Source organism: Geospiza fortis, unplaced genomic scaffold (assembly GCF_000277835.1).
Source record: "Geospiza fortis unplaced genomic scaffold, GeoFor_1.0 scaffold40, whole genome shotgun sequence".
Lineage (NCBI taxonomy): Eukaryota > Metazoa > Chordata > Aves > Passeriformes > Thraupidae > Geospiza > Geospiza fortis.
Window position 1 is genome coordinate 30,109,795 of NW_005054297.1, and position 20,778 is coordinate 30,130,572.

The following is a 20,778-nucleotide window of genomic DNA, read 5'->3' on the forward strand; positions in this document are numbered from 1 at the left end:
TCCTGCTGGCGTGCAATGTGAATTTACTCCCCTCTTCTACTACTTTGTTTTGAAAAAGAGCCTGCTTCTTAGCTTGACTTTTGATAACTACAGTTTTAATTGTGTGCACTTTTCATGGGGAATTAACAATCTTCTTATCTTTGTATGGATGTTTTTTTAGCTTCCATTACATACATCTTATTTTCTTTGAAACTATATGATGGCTAGGTTTTTGTATCCATGAGCTCTCCTCTAAAAATAAATTAGTGGCAATTCCTGATGGAAAAAGTGAGTTCATGCTTGTTTTAAGCCATTTACCTATGTCTAGGTTCATTTAAACTCTTCATTACTTATTTCATTAAAACTGTAGTAATTGTACTTAGGAGAAAAATGAGGACTTTAATAGAATTTGATGGTACCTTTCTGTTGCAGTCCTTCCTTTCCTGTTAATATTTGGGTTTGTAACATGCATTGTATGGTCAGTGCTTGGGAGTCTTTTCTTGCTCACACAGTCCCGGCTTGCTGGGCTTGCAGTCCAGAAAGCTTCTATAAAGAGAATCCCAAGTAATTTAGAAAAAGACTAGAGGAGTGAGTTAGGCTTTTAAACCATTGCTCTCTGAGGATGCTTTTGTGGTTCATAGACCCTTGAATGTCCAAGTTCATGCTGAATTAAAGCCTGCCTACCAAATTTCAAGCTATTAATCAGTTCAAAGCTGTTGTACTGGTCAGAAGAAGCCTTTGAAAGATGATTAGATGCTGGCCTCAGATGACTCAGGACTGGGTTATGGTGCAGGTTGTTTCTCATTCTATTTCTTTGTGTTCCATAGGATCATTCACGGCCCCAGGGTTACCTCTGGTACCAAACTCCTTCACTGGAGTCTGAGAAATGTTGTATTTCCTCCACTACTGCAGCTGCTTAGCTCAACTTTATATCCTACTTTGGGCATTTTTTTCTGGAGACTCTCTGCTCTTGTGTATTGAAGTATTTTATGACATTTGTTGCTCCACTCAAGCTTTGAAGAGTCTCTTGTAACATTTTCTCTCACTTTTTGCTATGTCTCATATATTTGTATTTCTGACCCTCATTCTGGGTGTTTTAATCTTTTTGTCCAAGCTAACAATTCAGGTTGGGCTGTCTCCTTAGCACCTCAGTAAGTGTTGAACTCTCTGTTTGTTCTTGTTGGCTTTACTGTTCATCCTTAACAGGTCCCTGTGGCTGATGCAAACTTGCCTGTTAGAATAGCATTGAGTTGATACATCTTGTTATCACCTATTTCAGTAGATCCTTCAGTGCATCAGTGATGTTGCCTGTGTGTTTTCTCTTACCTCCTTTTCTGTAGTTTCTTTTTAATCTCTTTACCTTTTGTTTTTCATAGGTTTTTTTCTACTTCTAAGTGGGGGAGCAGGAGTTGGCAGTATCTTGTTTCCTTTCTTTCACACAGTCCTATTACTGCAGTTATTCTGCCATCTTGGGCACTTGTGAGCAGCACAACCACTGCATGATGTATCAGTGTGCCCCTTTCTGAATTCATTTGGAAATTGCTGCTGAAATGCACATAAGCTTTTTACAGTAGCTTTTCTCAGTGGGTGGGAATTACTTTAAGTTGGACCTGAGAGGGGATTTATTGTTGCAAATTTTATTACCTCTGTTATCAGTCACTATAGGTGTTCTGGCGTCCTTAATTTTTTTATTTGATTTCATTTCCTTTCAGTATGTACACAGTCTGTTTCCAGGTGACTCCATCTGAGGAAATCCAAAGTGGTATGTTGTATGTTAGCAGTGCTCTCTTAAGCAAAAGTTTCATGGTTCTACCAATTTCTTCACATTTTAACTTTGCAAACTGACCTCTTGCTACTTCATTCTTCTTAGCAATTGTCTCATTGAAGAGTTTTTCATTAAAATGTGTTTAGGGAAGCATTGTCTGACAGTAATGACAGATAATTGTAGACTGGGTCTTTGTTATCTTATGGTTAGCTGTCTGGTGAGTGATGTTGCGTAACTGTCAGGTTTTTGTATTTTGTTGGAAACTTATCTTGGCGCAGTTAGGCTGTAATCAATTCCTGGGGTAAAATTAATTTCTTTGTGTTCTCTCTGATTATCAGTCACCTTGCCACCTTAAATATGACTATGTTTGATTTTAAGAGCATTATGTAAACTTCTGCAAGTGATTTCTATTAGTTACATATGCAGATTTTGCCAGAAGGATATTGTTTTCTATTTTTCAAGAAATGCTTGTTTTGCAATTTTACTGCCAAGTTCAGCCAAATTTTACTCCAAAAAATTTTAGAAGGTTTTTACTCCGAAAACCCCTGTAGAGGGTTGTTACGACTATATTAGCAAGCATATGAAGAAGTTATCTATTTAGTCTCCTCACTGATCTCAGCTTTTTTTGGGCTGCTGCTCTTCAGGTACTTGTGACACTTTATACTCATTTTTGGATGTTTGATGAAATGAGAAGATGGGGGTGTCACAGGAGAGAGAGTTTTGGGGTCACTGCTTAGGTAAAACAAATTAGGGATATTATTTAAGGGAAATTAGTCTCTGTTGGTTCTACTATTGCAGAACAAGTTTGTTAAAAGCAAATAATTTCTGTTTGCTCTCTTAAAATTTCTCTCAATTTCTTAATAGTTCTTTGCAAGACTTGTTGCATTATGTCGTCTATTGTTTTCCCAAATTAGTATAATCTTTTATCTGTGTGTAAAAGACCACTTCTGGTTTACTCCTAATTTGTATATTGTGCTCACTTAAGGGATCTGGGTCAGCCTGCAGGGAGAGATGGCTGAGAACAAATAAGCATGTTTTGAGAGATAGCTGTTGGGGAAAAAAGGAATGAGGGAGTCAGAGCAAAGGGCTGAGAGTTTAGTGTGTGTTTGGTGTGGGCTCTCAGACACACAAAAATTGCAAGGAGCAGAGGGCAGATAGCCAAGACTTGGAAATAATAGAAAATGACAGTAAATGGGGATCAAAGGTCAGAATTTGTTACAACTCAGAAAACCACAGAGCTGGCTCTCACTAAGCCTACGAGCAAAGGAACATCTGCAAGGAGAAACAGGGTAGGAGTTGGTTTACAGACTGTTTTGTCCTAAATGCTCTGTGTCTTAATTTAAGAAATTAAACAATCTATGTTGTGTTGAAGAAGGCAGACTATATTCACATCCAAAAGCCTTTTTTTTCTGGAACTCAGTGTAGGCAGAAAGGTCTGAGGTCTGAGATGGTTCTCCTTAAACATCTTGTTGCCTTTGGATTTGATCATAGCCTGTAACTTAAGTTATAGCCATTGCACTGGGCGATGTCTCCTACCTCCAGCAGCAGTGAGATGTTATCACTGGATCTTCCTGCATGAAATGTGCTCTGGATCAGATAGCATTAGCAGTGACTTAAATTCCAGCTGGCATTAGAGAGGGAGCATCCTTATGACAGGTGAAAAAACGCCATGTGGCAGATACAGAAGACTAATGTCAGCAAGGAGAGCGTGGATGTTAGAGAGGTCCCAGGCTTCTTTATGGGAACACCACATAAGCACAGCTTTTGGTTATGAGTTTCATGAACAACTGTATCACCATTGCATTGTCCTGTCTTCTCTGTGGATTCTCCTGCTTGGAGCTGGTCCTGCAGGGTAGAGTTTTATTTGTTTTAGATGCTGCTGATGGGATCAAAGATATGATCTGGATAGGCTGCTTCCCAGAAATAAATTTGGGAAATGGTCAGCTCTTGGTTTATTGTATCTCCATTCTGTACATGCATAGCTCCAGTTGGTCCCTTCTCTGTGTGTGGGAGGATGACAAGGCAGAATGCTGCAGAGCAGTAAGTACTCATCTACAGTGTCAGACTGAACAGCCTCAATTACATTGGGACTAAGTACATATAAGGGTATTCTGTTTTGAAGTTTAACTCATGATTGCACTTCAAAGAACCATATATTGCAGCAATTTGGTACTTTTAACACAGCTAGAATAGTAAGACTGGGTATATCCATTAGTAGAAGCAAATAAAAATCAGAGCGAGATGAAATAGGAGTACTTGAGAATGTGATTAGATATATCTGTTGAGGTTTCTAAAGATTGGTGCTGGTCTACAGAGAGCTGGCTGAGTACACTGTACTACTTCCTTCTTTCACATAGTATTTTGAATGAAAAGGAGCTAAAATTAAATATTTCTTAGATAAACAGTCCTATAGTTAATCTGATTAATGCTGATTTTTTTCATGATTGTAAGTAGGACTGAAGGTCTTAAGATAGCCAGTGAATATTAAATCTACTTTATTAAAATGTGTAACCTAGAATAAAAAACTTCACAAATTTCTGGGGAATTATTTTGATTTTACCATTTTTAGTACAAGGAATATTTTCTTCTCTAAGATAGGCTTCCTGGGTGCAAATGTTATTTCAGACATTATTGGTTTTTTGTAAGAGGTAGCAAAAATAAGCTTTTTCCAGGAGAGTTATTAAGATATTTTTTCTTTTTCCCCCAATTATCCTATCCAATACTCATTAGCAAAACAAGAAGCTGCATACCTACCCTCTTTAAAATCTAAACATGGTAATTTACTAAATATAGAAATATATATCTTTATGTAAAAGGGTGCCAACTTTCTTTAATATATTAATATAAGGACTAAACCTGTTGTTAAAGAAAAAGCTGTTAGAAAATTGCTTTTGGTGGGAATTTGTGCCATCGAAGATATTGTGTATAGTTTTGAATAGCTATTGAGTATTGTCTTTAAAACCAAGGTCTTGACTAAACTGAACTTGCAAATAAAGATAAATTCTTAAAAGGAGACTTTCCACTTGTGGTCTAGATGTAAAGAATAGACAAGTAGCAGAAACAGATCTTGGTTGGACTGTTCTTTCATTCCTTTAGTGCTCAGTTACCATGGTGCTGTAGCAGGAGACCAGAGCTACAAGGGAAATGGTGCTGGTGTTGTGATGCCATTGTTTAGGTTTTTCACGAGTTTGCAATATAAAAATTTACATTTCCTTTTGTAATAGCTCTGTAGGATTTTTTTCAAATACTAGGAGGGATGTTTCCCATTTAGAAGAATATATTGGAGAAGTCTTTATAGACTATTGTGTTTTGTCCATAGCTACTGCAGGAACTACACAGCTTGCTTGCAAGGCCAGCAGTTTGCTAACATAGCAGACAGGCAGCTTGTCAGTTCAAGCCAGTAATTTAAATCTTTGGTGCTAGTCAAAGCTGTCAACTTAATAACAGCTTACTGCATAAACAAGCTGGAGGGCTTACTCTAGGTCATTAGTATGGGAAGTTTCATGTACTGAATTGATGTTTATCACTGCAGATTATTTGAAAAGCAAGGCTTGTTTGAAGGAAAGGTAGTAGTGCTTTGTGCTTACAGCCTTGGTCATGGCAGTGGGTAGTAAAAGTCACTTCAGACATGAAGCAGTATTAGGTAAGTTTTGATTTTTGAAGAAGAAGAGGGTCATCTGGTTGGGTTTGGCTTGTGTTTTCTTAAAGGCACATGGGGCAGAGGAAGCAGATTGGCATGGTTAGCCATCTCAGTGTGCCATAGCAGGAAAGATCTGCTTTGCAAGGCCTTCTCTCACCAGAGATGGGTGAAGGAATAGAATAGCACGGGAAGTTGAGTGAGTAATGGAGCATACACAGTGATTTGGCTACTATGATCCAGTACACTGGGGACACATACACATCAGAGCCATCTAAATTCTTGGTAATATTACATAAAAAATAATCAGTACTTCATGTTTTTATGCTGCTTTTTCCCCAGAGCCACCAAAATATTTCATCAGCAGTAGAGCAAAAGATCTCTCTGGTTTAACTAGTGTATAAATGGGGATTATTTTTTCACCTCAAAACAGTGTTATCCCTTAGGGCAATGAGTAAGGTACACACTCTCCTGTTTGAAGTAAAAATTGATGAGCAATGAAGTGCTATGAAGCTTTCAGTGATTGTGATTTGGGAGTTGGGTTTTGTCTTGTTCACTGATTGCAGTCAGTCACAACCCCTGCACTGTCAGGAATTGTAGCAAGATACTGGCTCACTGCTTTGAAGCTGTGGTGTTTTGAGTCTACCAGTCCTTATGGAGTCTTAATGGGTTTCTGGTGGCCAGTTTTATTATAGGACTGGCTGGCAAGGTCCTCACTAATTTGTAAAGCTGAACAGGATTGTGCCATAAGGGTTTAGTAAGAGGAAATTTGCCTGTGTATTTAGAAATATAAAGATATTTTAAACATTGAACAGTTTGACTACCACTGTTACAGAATTCCTTAAACAGTAAAAAAAAAGTGTCTGTACTGTCTGGAAGCATTAATTATTGAAAATAGGAGCATCTACTATATAATGAACTGCAGTTATGCTGCTAAAATAAATTCATATTTTGTAGTTATCAATTTTCTTTAGATTAGAGTCAGGACTAATTGCATTCATTTTGCTGTGGATTGATATTTCAAAGGGAGATTGTTCTTCCTTTTTTCTTGTCTGGAATTTGCTTTATGTATCTCTTAAATTTTTTAATAAGTAAAATATGCCTGAACAGATGATGTGTTCTAGTTAGCCATATATAGCTACACTAAAGATCTGAAAGTTCCCTTGTTAAATGTCTTAAATATTTAATTTCTTTTCTGTATAAGCAGTTTTAAAGTTTTTGTTACATGAAGAGTTGCCCATATCCTCTCTTAGTATTTTGATTTTTAAAAAACTAAATTAATAAAATAAAGAGATTCGTTTTCTGGATGAAGATGTGGGATGATGGGAAACGTACAGCTGCTTAATATGTTTTCAGAAATCAGGCTGGAGAGTATAAAAAGTAAATACTGTCAGAAACATGGAAGAAAACATTATTTAAGCCTTTTATGTTCTGGTCAATGCGGATGAAGTCATGTACATTCTTTTACATAATGTGCTCCTTTAATGGTCCTGCTGGAAATAGACTTCTTGGCAGCTGTACAGTGCAGAACAAGATGGATAAAGTTCTGTTCCTGTTTCAAAATGCTGTAAGTGTGAGCATGTCAGAATTGTAGTAAGACAAATTCAGTCTTTTTTCCTTTTCAGTTCCATCCATTTGATGTTAGTTAAACGAACTGTTAAATTAATGATAGCACATCTGAAAAAAACATCATTTGTCAGTAGTTTTTGCAGTTTTTTTGAAGATGTAAGTGTGCATCATTTCATCCTGGTTAAGCAAAGCATTAGCAGCTATGTTATATATAGATACTCATAAATTCACTGTGGTTCTGTGGTTACAGGTGTTCCGAAATGTTCTACTGTAACAGCACTGCAGCCCTTAATGCAAATCCTGTGTTTCAAATTCCCAGTTTGAGCTGACAGCTGGTTACAAGTCAGTTATCATGGTCTGTGGTTTGTCTCCTGTACCCTCAAAAGATTCAAAAGCACTGAATGTTTGCAAAAGTAGCGAGCCAGAGCAGTGCACACCTCCATATGTGGTATGACAAAGTGACTGAATAGCTTGTATTTTCATGGTAAAGCCTTGCAGATTTATAGCTGCCGCAACTTTAATGATGAATAAGAGCTACCCACACAAAGAAAGAGATCTAATGATGACTGAAGGCAAGTGAAATTGAATATATGCTCCTTATACGGCAGTGTGTGGGAGACACATTTGTAACATACTGAGTATCTGAGCAAAACCATGTGTCATGTTTCCTTAGGTTCTCAACAGGAGATGTGTAGAAGCAGCAGTGATGACAGGCCTGGCTCTCAACTGCAGCATAAACAAGAAGTCCTTGTTTGACAGAAAACACTACTTCTATGCAGATCTGCCTGTAAGTATGCAGTGTGGCTGGTCCCTCCTGGGCTCTGGGAAGGACGGGTCTGCAGTACGGATGGCAGTAGGGGAGGAGTGCAGAGATGCTGCTTCTGTTTTCACTCAGTGCTCTGCTCACCCCAGCAGGATGCTGCACTGTGCCCTGATGGAACAGGCAGCTGTACCCTTGTGCTCACTGATTGAATATGATTGCTCTGATTGCTGATTCCTTGCTTAGCTGCACAATTCCAGTAGCCTAATGTAATTGGATTGGGAGCTGGAGCTGCTTTGTCCCTTAAGTTGTCCATTCCTGGTGTTTTGTACTAATTGTCTGTTAGGGTAAAAGCAATCTGATAAAAGTCCTTCATTTAAAGTGAATGTATAACTAACACAGGCTCCAGTGGAATAAACACAGTAGGGTCTTTTTTGTGTGTGCTTAGGGACCTAAAAATATTTAATTTCCCTTCAGAACTTTCCCAGTCGTGGTTCCAATAAATGTAAAAGCCAAAACAACTGAGGAATCGAGTCTTTGCAGTGTGGTTTGTTGGTAGATTTCAAATGTGTAGAAGGCGCCACTGGAAGTCAGATGTATTTTGCGGCATTTGATATGGATGTAGAAATACTGAAATAGTTTAAGAGCCTGATTTCTGTCCATGGAACAGGATGCAGCAGTGTTTGGGCCTTTTTTTCTCTCTAAAGACATTAAATCTTTCTAATTTTTTACTCATTTTTGTGTGAGCTTATTGGTACTGAATGTTCAGTTTAACACTAATCTGTCAAAGAGAGGAAGCTATTTTTAGTTTCTTTGGTTTTGGGGTGAAGATCTGATGGCATGAAAATAAAAATATGTGGGTTTATTTTATTTGAGAAAGATCAGGCATGTTAGCTTATCCCCTCTTTAGGTGAGGAGTCTCAGACATCCAGGGAAGCAGAGTGGGAGACCTCTCAGATCCCAGATGAATCTGTAGAGATGCTGTATTATTAACCAAATTACTTTCTTTCCCACTCTTGTTCAGGTATTGAAAATATTTTGAAGTTGCACGAAACATTTTCAAATACAATTGCTTCCCACCTTAGAAAGAGAATTATATTATAGTTGTCCAGTGGAGACCTGGATCTCAGAAAGGATTTCTGTTTTATTTTTTTCTGGGTTGTGAACTTGTGGCTCTTCTGTGAAGTTGCTATAATTTTGATTTGGTTTCTGGGGATAACTTTGCAAATATTTGTAAGCCATTAAGAGGCCCTTTTATTGGGAGCTGTACAGTGGCCTGCTGGGAATGTGAAAAGCAAACTTAGCAGTTTGAATTGCCAATACTTTTTTTAAACATGTAGAACTATCTTAAAGCTCACTTCAAGACCTGAAGGGGAAAAAGGTGAAATAGCAGGAAATAAATATGACTTTTGAAATTCCTTTACACATCATGAAGGAACATCAAAAACATGACAGACAAATTGTTTGCAATTTACTTTTAGTGCTTACTCTGTTAAACTGAAATCACTCTCATATTCTTGTGATGTCTGCTGCTATCAGTCTGCTGGTAGCAGATTTATGGATGAATGTTGTCCTGGGAAAGAATCCATGTCCATGTGTCCAAGAGAACAGTTGAGGTGGAAGAAACTGTGGGACTCTGCAGACATGAATTACAGGATCCTCTGGTTACATAAGCATGGAGATTTGGTCAGGGAGATGCTGACATGTTTTATTAGTTGGAAACATGTAATTCTAGCTTTTAACTGACTGACTTCTGCAGTTTAAGCACTGACAATAAACTGCCCGACCTACATTTCATAGTGAACAGTCTAGTCAGGAACCTTGTAATAAGATGCAGATTTTAGGCTAATGAGCTGAATAGAACAGATAAATCCAGCTCTTAGGGTCATTTGACAATGGGATTATTGTCAGTCCTGAAAACAGGGCTTTGGATGGGAAATGGGATTCATATTATTTATTGTCACTCAATATTTCAGGCTGTAAAAAAAATTATTTTAATGGGAAATTCTAGGAGATGAGAAGAACCTGTGATTAGCGTAGGCTGCAGAGAGTCAGTTATTTCTTTTTCTTACAGTGATTATTTCTAGTAGGTCATGCACTTCACTGCATATATAAATTGGGGTGTTGACAGGGCCAGACCACTGTTCTCCATTCCAATGCCCTGGAATTCACCATCTCTACATTTTGGAGTGAGCTTGTTGTCCCTGCAAAATATGCAAATACTCCTGCCAAATAATTTGTGTCTGGCAGACTTTTTTTTTCATTTTCACGTCCAGTGCCATAGGCAGGTGAGGAAGGAGGAAGCAAAGGGACATCTCAGCTGTCATTGACTCACTTCTCTGTTTTTACATCATTGTAGTTATTCCAATACCTTGCCACTGTTTTGGCCAGCAGTTCTCCCTTTGAGTGGAGTCCCAGGCATGAGGTGGCATTTTTCAGCCGTGTGCCTTGTGTGGGGTGGCAGTGTCTTATCTTTTAAATTGCTATATTAATGAAATAGAGCTTTCTCATTTTCTTGATTTCCACACCTCCACCCCTTCCCTCTCCTTCCCTCTAATGAGTACAGTTTGGAGCAGACAGAGAGGGATATGCAGCCTGTTGGGAGGATGAGTGATAGCCCCAGCTTGGGGATGGAAGTACAGTAACTGGCTTCAAACAACATATAACATGATTGTGGGACCACAGGCATGGAACAATCTCTTCCAGTCCATTTCCTGCCCCAGGGCAGTATCAGAGAAGTTTGTCATCCTTGGCAAGAGATTGTGCATTTGATTGTTGATTATTTCAGCATTAGTATGGTGTCGTATATTTGTCTGTTATTGAAGAGTCCTCGTATTTTTTCCAGACTTCCAGCTTCTTACTGTTATGTTGAATTCTAGACTCATCTTCTAGCTTGCTTCCTTTCCATTTAAGCAAAGTTACTTTTGAATTTACATGTGCATTTATTCTCTCCTCTTATATAAGTCACTCTGAAAGATGTTGCATTTTCAGTTTTGTTCTTAGTCAATTATATTTGCACTTGGTCTGCTTTCTGAAAAGTGAATGTTTCAGTTGCGTATAAAACTAATTTTGTTGACAGGCTGGCTATCAAATCACTCAGCAAAGAGTTCCTATTGCAGTGAATGGAAGTCTGTCATACAGTCTCTGCATAGACAACAAGATGAGCCAGATGGTGACCAAAACTGTGAGGATTAAACAAATTCAGTTGGAGCAAGACAGTGGAAAAAGTCTCCATGATGATACAAGGAGCCAAACCCTTGTGGACTTGAATAGGGCTGGTAGGCTGGGATTACTTTCCTATTTTTCTCCTCCTTTTGGGTTAAGATGAGTCTTCAAAGGTAAATAGATGACAGGAAACAGGCAAAAAATAAAAACAGCTTTGTGGCTCTCTCCTTGAAAAAATAATTCATGAAAATGACTGTTACATTGGAAACAGATGAGTACTTGATTTTTTTAATGGCCAGTAAACCTTTCCCATTTGCTGTTGGTTGATGGCAATTGGCAGTAGCAAGTTAGAAATCTCTTGGCTCCAGTTTGCTCAAAACTGTGTCAATCACATAGAGCCACTCAGCTATTTAAGCTCTGCCCTATATCTGTTGTAAAAAAAGTTTAATATTACAGATATAGTGAATCAAGTGTGTGTATAGAAAGAGCAGCTGTTGGAATCTGTTGGTGCATGAGTCAGACATTTCTTTTAATTATTAGCTTTGAAGAAATGTAGATTTTCTCTTTTAACTTGGAAATTGTAAATGGGCAGCAACCTGGCTGGCCTGGCCTAACTGGGACTAAGTACTCTGGTGTCCATTGGAGCTGAGGGCTGTGGCTGCTCAGGTTCCTTGAAAGCTAGGTCCTGAAGCTAAAATCTAGACTACATCTGTTTACAGTTCTGCCTGCTCCACAATTAGTTTAAGATAAATAAACTTGCATCTGGAACGCAATTGGCTTTAAATTATCGTTCTTCTAGAGGAATGGGTCCTTCTGATCTGCATGTCATCAAAGGGTGGGGGCTGTCTGCAGTTGTCAGTTACTTTAAAAAAATAGCAGGAAAAGTTTTTCTAGCAATCTGCAGCTAGGCCCATTGTGACGGTTACTAAATAATACATGGAGGTTCATGTGTTTTTTATTTTCTTTTTTAAAGAAGTCCAAGTTCTTTCATGTGTTAGCCAGTTGCACTCTCATATGGCAAGATCAAAAGCTATTGTTGAAAATCTCCTGTCTTTTTTCCTGGTAGGAGTTGGTCTCATGGAGGTTGTCATGGAGCCTGATATGTGCTGTGGGGAAGAAGCAGCTGCAGCAGTCAGAGAGCTTCAGCTCATTCTGCAAACACTTGGGAGCAGCCAAGCAGTCATGGCAGGTACTGAGGGGAGAATGTTCCCTTGTCACCAGTAATTCTCTGCATTTGCAGGAGTTTTGCAGCTTCCAGTTATTTTGCTCTATGGTTGCTTATAATGCATAGCCCTTTCTAGCTGTTGTTTTACAATCCTCAGAGTCTGTCCTAATGTCTGCCATGCTTATAGGCCTGCCTTTGTCTGCAGAGCTTTGCCATGCTAGATGTTATGTTTCTTCACACAGTAATTTTACAGGATAAAGCTAGGCAGGAAGAAACATCCCCAGGGTTCTTGTGGTGGCTTCTCCCCGTCTCTCTCTATCTTGCTTGCCACAGCACTGCAGCACAGAAGATCTGTAGCAAGGATTAATTGTAGGGTATGGAAGGGACAAAGGGACAAAGTAGTGGGAGCATGGATCATCTTCTAAGTGTCAGGTCTCAGCTAGTCATAAAATTGATGTGAGCAGTAAACTTGTGCTGGTGTCATGGATAAGATGGAGTAAACAACAGCATGTACAGAAATGGGTGCTGGGGTTAATTTTAGCCAGGATTACCTATCTTTCTGAGACCACTTTCTCTTGCAGGAAACATCACTTCTGGCACCAGCTCTTGCTGTAATTTTAGGGCCCCAGTTTTCACAACAGGTGATGTGCAGAAGCATAGCCTGCATTCAGCCTCCTCACTGGTGATTCTGTCTCATTAATTGTGAGATTCAGATCATGCTACTTTTCCTCAGTCCTAGTGTTACCAAAATTTACAACCAGCACATGATTACAGGTAGCATACAGCAGACATCTGCTTAAGTATTTAAAAGTGGTTTCAGGCATTCATCCTCTTCACACACATCCACAATTAGCAGCTGCTTATTAGTGTTCAGAGTGTAAGCTATATTTTTGCCGGTGACAGTTGGCCTCACTGTCTGGCAACAAATTCAGTCCATTATACAAGTGGATATCTCCTGGAAAACTGAGTCAGAGTGGTCTATGCATCACACAATAAATAGGATCCAATAAATGTTGGCTACTGATGCAACTTTAATTTAATGTAGCGGGAAATAATAATAGCTAGGCATTATCTATTTCTCTGAATCTTTTCTCGCACAAGTGTCCCACATGTCAAATAAGGCACAGTTGTCAGTATTAAGCAGCCAGTTTGGATGCTTCTTCAAGGGCCTTCGTGGGCATACATATACACAATCATTTTTCACTACTGAATTTGGCCCTAAGATTGCCATTGGAATTGCATTGTGGTGTCTTTTATCGCAGGGAGATTTCTGCCTTTATATGAGAATCCCAGTATTGGAAATATTTTTCTTCCAGGAAATGTAGCTATAAAAGTATGCGGAATTTTTTTTTCTTTCTAAGTGAAGGTTTTAGGGGCTTTTGCATGTACAGTGAAGACAAGTGCCCAGTTTTGTCAGATGTTATTTCATTAACAACAAACAGATGAAATTATGCTCTCATTGTAAAGTGAAAGAAAAGTAAGCTGGGCTTAAAGAAAAAAAGCCTTTGTTGGGTTTTTTGTTGGTTTGTTTGTGGGGTTTTTTTGTTTGTTTGTGGGTTTGTTTTTTTCTTTTAGGAACTTTTGCAGCCTGGGTCTTTTGCTTATGCCTGATTAAATTCATTGTCTGGTCACACTGACACCTACATCCAAGTAGAAACAGGTCACGTCTCAAAAGCAAGCAAGGGCAGGACAAGGCTATTCCTCGTTTGGAACAAGTACAAGTTTCACCCCAAAGAGGGAGCACATGCAAAACACTTCCCTTGAAAGAGATGTTGGGTCATTCCAGCATCTCTGTCTCATTTGCATGTCTGGCAAGGCTCTGTGAAGACAGAGGAAATTAGTGTGCTGTCATCCAGCCTGCTTTTACAAATTGTACCAAGGCCTCGTCAGTCAATTTAAATCTATTGACCAGAAGGGATTCTGAAGCTGTAGCATCTTCGCAGTTTTAACTCTGAGCCATTTTGCACTCTCATTTACAATTCTATAATATTATAATGTATCCAATCAGTAGGCATTTGTTTCTTTTTATCTGTATTTAAAATAAAAAAATGAATTAAAAAAAAAACACAGGGAAAGGCTACAGATGTTCAGTGTGTAATATGGGGAAAATAATGTTTCTTAACATTCTAGGATGTAATACAACCTCTCCTGTTTGTGTATTTCTAGCAGCTGATAACTGTGGCAAGGCTTTTCTTCTCAGAAGAGATGTCTTTACAGGGACAATACTTAGAAAGATACAATTATTATTTCCTTGTGGTTGAGTCGCTAAAAATTTTTAAGGACATTGATCCATTTTGGACTGAGAGTGCATGATGCTTTTATATAAAACTTTGTACAGTTTTTGGCAGCCAGGGACATTTTGGGGAGTAAGATTGCAATTTCCTGAAGGAGAGGAAGAAAATTACAAAAAAATCCACTGCTGCTCACATTTTGTCCTTGAGCTGTAAATTTCCAAGAACACCTTAGTAAATCTGTTCAACATAACCTTAAGTTCTTGTGTTCCATGCTAGGGTAGTATATATCCATCAAATTGTAATTCCAAAAGGTATTTTTGTGCTGCTTTGAGACGAATGGAAGCTCACAATCCACCACTTTGCTTGTCTAATTCTGCCCTTTATTTAAGATCTGTGAATCAGGAGCTCTTTTCACTGTATGGCTTAGAGGATCTGTGCTGCACTGCATCATGCATTTTTCTGAGAGGAATTATGAGCAATGATTTAAAACTATTTTGAATGATTCAAGGCAGTCCCTTGAGATGGAATCTCATACAGAAAGCTGTGATTAAGTGGTTGTTACTCCTTTCTGAACATAGAGAAGTCTGCTGTTAAGGCTTTGCACATAACATGCAGTTTATTAATGCATGCCAAGGTTTTTAGCTCCAGTGTACAGGGCAGACTGTTCTGTTAATAAAATTTCCTTTTACAGAGGGTCAGCTGAGAGTGGATGCCAATGTTTCTGTGCATCACCCTGGAGAGCCTTATGGAGTGAGGACTGAAGTGAAGAATATCAATAGCATACGATTTCTGGCAAAAGCAATAGGTAAATGATGGTTGCTTCATTGCAAGAGCATTGTAGGTATTTAATGTGGTCTGAGATGAAATATATCAGGCTCTTGAGTGCAGTAATTGGCCTTAAATGCCCTGACAAACTTCACCTGGGTGTCTCCTCCATGTGCCTTGCCTATGGGTACAGGAGTCCTATTTAGGCTCAGGCTGGGGCCTTCAGACTTTGCCTAAATGGCTGTATCACAGGTGTGCCAGTTTTCAGTCCTGGCTCCTGAAGGACCTTGGACCTGTTCTGCAGTCTTGTTCCTAGAACTTAGCTCCTTCTGCTCCTCTCTGAGCTCCCTGAAAAGGCCCTGGACTCAGCTCATCCCCTCACCTCCGCTGGCACTGTCAGAGGATTCTGTTGGTGGCACCTGCCCTGCTCACACTGTTCAGACTTGTGGGACTGCATCAGACCATGAGGGCATGGCCTGGCCCTGGTCACCCTTCTCTCCTGGCTTATCCCTCTTTATGGAGCAGCCCCACTCTTGCTGCTCCCTGACAGAATAAATCTTAGTATGGGATACTCTAGGAAGAGCAGGCATAGTCTGCAGGTTTTTTGCAGTAAAACCTCTGCCTACAAGAACGAAGCAGGTGGTTCAGTGCCTAGCATGGACTAAAATATGTTAGCAGTGGTTTTGTGTCCTCCAGTGGAGATGATTGCTTTCCACTGAGTATGGTGTGTGATGTGTGTGAAGTTCAGATGTAGCTTGGGTAGGAGGAAAAAAAAAGCTGATTGTTACTTCTCCAAAAGAAAACGGCGTGACTGCAAGGTCACCAGGAATATATGATTGGACTGCAGTGCCTGGGAGAAAATGGTTGCCATTTAAAGGAAATGAAAGCAGATGAGGAAAACACACAAAGAAAGAAACAGTGCTGGAGAGAGAGACAGTGACTGATAATTCTGCCCATAACTACTGCTGTTGATTTCATTAAGGTTAAAACAACGAAGTCTTCCATTATGGCGTAGCAGTGAAAAATGAAATAGTGAAGTGCACTAAAGCTATTAGTGTAGTCTAACAAGCTTACTCTTTTTTCTTTTATTACTGTCAGACTATGAAATACAGAGGCAAATTGAAGAACTTGAAAATGGAGGGACAATTTTGAATGAAACGAGAGCCTTTGATTCCAAGCTTGGGTGAGTTTTTATTTTGGAGGAACATAGGAATAGCTACTTTTGAGTGCCCACATATACCTAGTGACATGATCAGGAGCTGTAATATAGTGTTGCTCAACTTGTGTCTTCTAAAGTTAATGTTCACAAGTATAGTCTCCTCTTAGGGAGTGATTTAAGGCTGAAGCTTTTTCACAACAGATTGTGTCCTGCATCAAGCAGAGTCTGTGAAAATGACTGCCCTCTTACATACACTTATTTTTTGAAGTCGTTTTAAGAGGCTCTTGTAATCTTCATGAGCCAGAGGTTTTGGGTTGTGGTTTTGCCATAAAACTAACTCTGTGGTGTATCTCTTACTACGTCTTGTTTTGTTTTTATTTTAGGTGCACAGTACCAATGAGAGACAAAGAAGGAAAACAGGATTATAGGTATTTTTTTAATAGACTTAACATTTCACAAACTGAGAATTTATTAAATTTCTGAAGTGTAGCCAATGTAATAAGGATATAAGGTTAGTCAGTACAGTGAGGATGTGTTGGAAGTTTACCTTCCACTGGAAGGGGCAAAGGCCCATCAAAATCAGTGCTGGTCTGAGCAGTTCAGATCTGGATTTGTCTCTCATTTCTGGTAAAATCCCTGGACCTTTCCCAAAGAATAGGCTGGGAGTACTTCAGCTCAAAGTGGGAAAGTTGAAGGTTTACTGTATGGCCAGTATAAGTGTATTCTTAAGAATGCCTGACATAAAACATCAGAATTTCTGAGTTCAGCATTGCGCCTGCTTTAACTAAATACAGAGGGAAGCAGTTTTCAGCTTCAGCTCTGCCTCTCCATGCTTGGATTCTGTGATCACAGATCACAAACACTGTTTGAAAATCCTAGCTGCTATTGAAAGGTGTCAGCATTTCATGGGCAGGTTTCTACCTTGAAGTTCTTCGTAGACCTAATGAAGGTGCTACCTTGCTAAGTACTTAGCCTTTCACAAGTCTGAGATGACAAACACTGAACCATAAAGTCACCCAGGAAGGATTTAACTGTGAGGCTGAGGGGACAAGGCATGAGTCCTGTTTGCAAAGCAGTGCTGCTGGGAACAGAGTTCTGAGGCAACACTGTAAGGCAGCAGCACAGCTGCTTGGGGCCATCACAGTGCCAATCCTCCCAGTAGTTCCCTAGCTTTGCATCCCTGGGAGAGCTTCCTGTTAATCCCAGTTCACCTTCCAGCTGGAGAACTTCCAGAGCTTCCTAGCTTGGTCAGCTCTGTGTTCCTGTCAGATCTTATATTCTACCACTGATCTTGCTACAGCAGAGCAACAATTTTGAAAACATCCCACAAACTTTGAATTTAAATCTGCTTTTTAGACTGTGTTTTTGTAGAAATGCAGCAGTGATAATTTCATGAATTCCCTGTTATGGTAGGGGCAGGCATGAGGCTTATTTAAAAAGACTAATTTGAAAAAATGCAAAAGATTATTCATTAAAACCTAGAAAAAATTGATGAATCTAAGATATTTCAAAAAAAGACCATAAAGATTATTACTAGTACTAAGATTATTAACAGTATTGAGCTGTAAACTATGTTTTTTGGGGTTTTTGTAACTTAGTGCTGCACATTATACATTAATCTTAAAATCTGTGTTTAGGCAGATTTTAAATAGAAGTCATTATAGCTCAATGCCCTTTATTCTAGTGGTTTTGAACCCCTCATTTGATCATGTAAGAGTGAAGTTTCTACTTCAATCGCAGTTATTTGAGTCATTTGAATTGGCCTTCTCTTTAAGGGAGCCTTTTGTTCTGTGATAGCACCCTGCTGAGCAAAGTAACTTTGCTTTTAGCACAGCATGAGATTTCATCAAGATTTTTGAAGTTTGGCTGGAAAAGGTTACAACCTGCCCAGATCACTCCTGGCAGTTGGCTGTCAATCCAAGTTCTTCCCTGCCAGCCCACTCCCATTTTTATCCAGGTCTGTAATTCATGCTTGATGCCAAAAAGAGTGGGCTGTTTCCATATCTTTTACTGGTGCTATTGGGACTTTTTATTATTATTATTGGTGCAGAAGTGTTTGAATTACCTCTTTTGTATTACGAACTCTGTAGCAACTGGTGGAAAATTCCTGAAGGAAAAAAAAAAGAGAGGCTTTGCAACAGTTTGGGGCCTGATCTCTTTCTACTTATCAGTGATATACCAGCTTTTTAATTTTCAATATTTTGTTTAGTTGAAAGGGTGATACAGCTTTCAGGGAAGTATAAACTTGAGATATAAATGTTACTCCTTGTTGCTTAGCTTCTGAGTGAAAATAATTATAAAGGAGTTTTTCTTCATTTTTCCTAGGTTCATGCCAGAGCCAAACCTTCCCCCATTGATTCTGTACGATGCAAAATCTTTGCCAGCTAATATGAACCATCAGCAAGTGATAAATATTGATTGGATTCATGAGAGACTTCCTGACCTCCCCAGTGTGAAAAGGAAAAAGCTTGTTGAACAGTATGGGATTCTTCCTGAACACAGCTTCACCTTATTGGTAGGTCTATTGATCAAATGCTAAAATAAGCCTAGAAACTTCAAAGGTGCATGGTTCTTGAAAAGATTTACAAATGTCATATTAACCAGCTGTCAGTCCTTATGAACATTGTAACTTGGAAGTGTGTCCAATGCATATTTGTACCATGGAGCCATACACATAAAATGGTGGAAAAAATGAACCCCACACAGTGTGCCAAGAAGTGTTTCTCATGCAAAGTGCAGTCAAATAACTGGTACTTAATATTGATCTTGTCTGTCTAGACACTGCTGCACCCCTGACTGACTGCAACAAATGTACAGCTTCTGGATACTGTCCCTTGTCTGCAAGTGTCTGCTCTTCAGCTCTGGGCCTACTGCAAGACTGGGCACATTGACCATATTTAGTGAACGCAAATCAAAATCCAAAGTCTAAAGCTTTCAGTTTCATGTGCTCCTTGACCTACCTTCCACATTATTGGAAACGCTTCCGCTCCTTCCCCTCACATTTATTCTTAGGGAAATATCCCAAATGGTTGCACAGTGTCAACTTTGACCTCATAGTGCAGTTTACTAGGGATTGGTTCAGAAGAGAGATGAGAAGGGAAACAATGTGGCAAATACTGTTATAAATAAGGAACTGACAGCAAAATCTCATAACTCCTAAAATTATTCTAGAGGACTGTGAGCTTCTTAAGAATGCAAACTGTCATCTCTCTTTGGCAGTGGTAACTCTGGGGAGGGAGTTAGTATACTCATCCTAGATTAGACATTTCACATACCCAGCTAAGCTAGGAGAATGTCCCACTTTGGTTACCACTGTCAGTAGTGGAGACAGAAGGAAAAGGACTTTTTCACAGTGAGATTCAGAGCAGAACTGTAAGTACTTTAAATTGTCCTCTGGAGGAGATCCTTTCCTTTGACTATAAATGAAGGGAGAGCAGTGCACATAACTACCTCATATCCCTTCTTTGTATGTCTGTAATTTAATACACTTGTACAGAGGCTGATTCTACAGGAAGAAAATTATTCTGTGTTCTGAGGAAAGCTGTTAGGAAAACTGCTTTTATGCTGCTGTGCCATTTTAGTGAGTTGCAGACTGTGTGGTGGGCAGGTGAGTCATAATTCTCATCAACGTCACAAGACTGCAGTCACAGTATTGAGAGGTGTCAGCAGTTCTTACATTTCTATTTCATTGTATAAGCTGCAAAATATTATTTTGCTGCCAGCATTCCTGTTCATGCATGCATTTTTTCCCATATTTCTAACATATTAAATTAAGTGTAAGAGTAGAAAGGGTAGATAGGTCCTGCATCCTTTTTTTTGTGAATTTTTCTACTTCTTCCTCTCTGTAGTGCATTGGTCCTGCCAGATGCTAAGTACTACAGCTGCTTGTGCATTTTCCAAGCCAGTAGTACAGGGAGGAGGTTAGGAAAAGCAAAAGTAAGGCTTGTGGTTTGAGAAAAACACTTAAGTGAAGGAACGGAGTAAGGGGAAACCTAAAAATTATGCAAAATAGAATCACTCACCACTCCACAAGTAGACTGATGTCCTGCCAGTCTGCAGCCAATGACACTGACTACATCCCCCAAAATACCCTTCCCTCAGTTGTCCTTGTTGAGCAGGGCAGGGAATATAACCAGTCTGGGTTGGCTGTTAGACTGTCCCACCTTTCTTTGTGCTCATCCTTGGCCTATATGCTGTGGGGGACAGCATGGAGAAAGAAGGTTGCTCAGCAGTAGCCAAAACACCTGTGTGTTGTCAGTGTTGCTGTGGTCACAAATCCAAACCACGGCACCCTCTTTAGAACATAAACTCTATGGCAGCCACGCCCAGGGCACCCACTCTTTTCACTTGGCATCAGCCCACCTTTTGTGGGTATCAAGTTGCTGGTATGGGTGGTTTCTGTCATCTCTGCCAACTAGCCCTGTGCATTTGCCTCATCAACTGCCCTTTCTTTCAGCTGTTCTCTGAATTCCTTTATTGCCTTTGCTTTTCTCCTTCTCCTTTTTGCAACGCGAAAGACAATTAATAAGCTCCAAGCTGAAATTTGGGATTCAGCTTGTAATAAGCTAATGCATCCATTT

At 39.4% G+C, this 20,778-nt stretch overlaps 1 protein-coding gene across 1 annotated transcript in view; it reads left to right on the forward strand.

Moving 5' to 3' along the window:
• The window catches only part of GATB (glutamyl-tRNA amidotransferase subunit B), a 42,687-nt gene that overhangs the window by 7,042 nt on the left and 14,867 nt on the right, over positions 1 to 20,778 (forward strand). Inside the window, exons 3-9 of the mRNA XM_005415712.2 lie at positions 7,624 to 7,737; positions 10,790 to 10,988; positions 11,942 to 12,064; positions 14,966 to 15,079; positions 16,138 to 16,222; positions 16,582 to 16,626; positions 18,524 to 18,713. Of these exons, the coding sequence (XP_005415769.1) occupies positions 7,624 to 7,737; positions 10,790 to 10,988; positions 11,942 to 12,064; positions 14,966 to 15,079; positions 16,138 to 16,222; positions 16,582 to 16,626; positions 18,524 to 18,713 (870 nt within the window). The remainder of the gene's footprint in view (positions 1 to 7,623; positions 7,738 to 10,789; positions 10,989 to 11,941; positions 12,065 to 14,965; positions 15,080 to 16,137; positions 16,223 to 16,581; positions 16,627 to 18,523; positions 18,714 to 20,778) is intronic.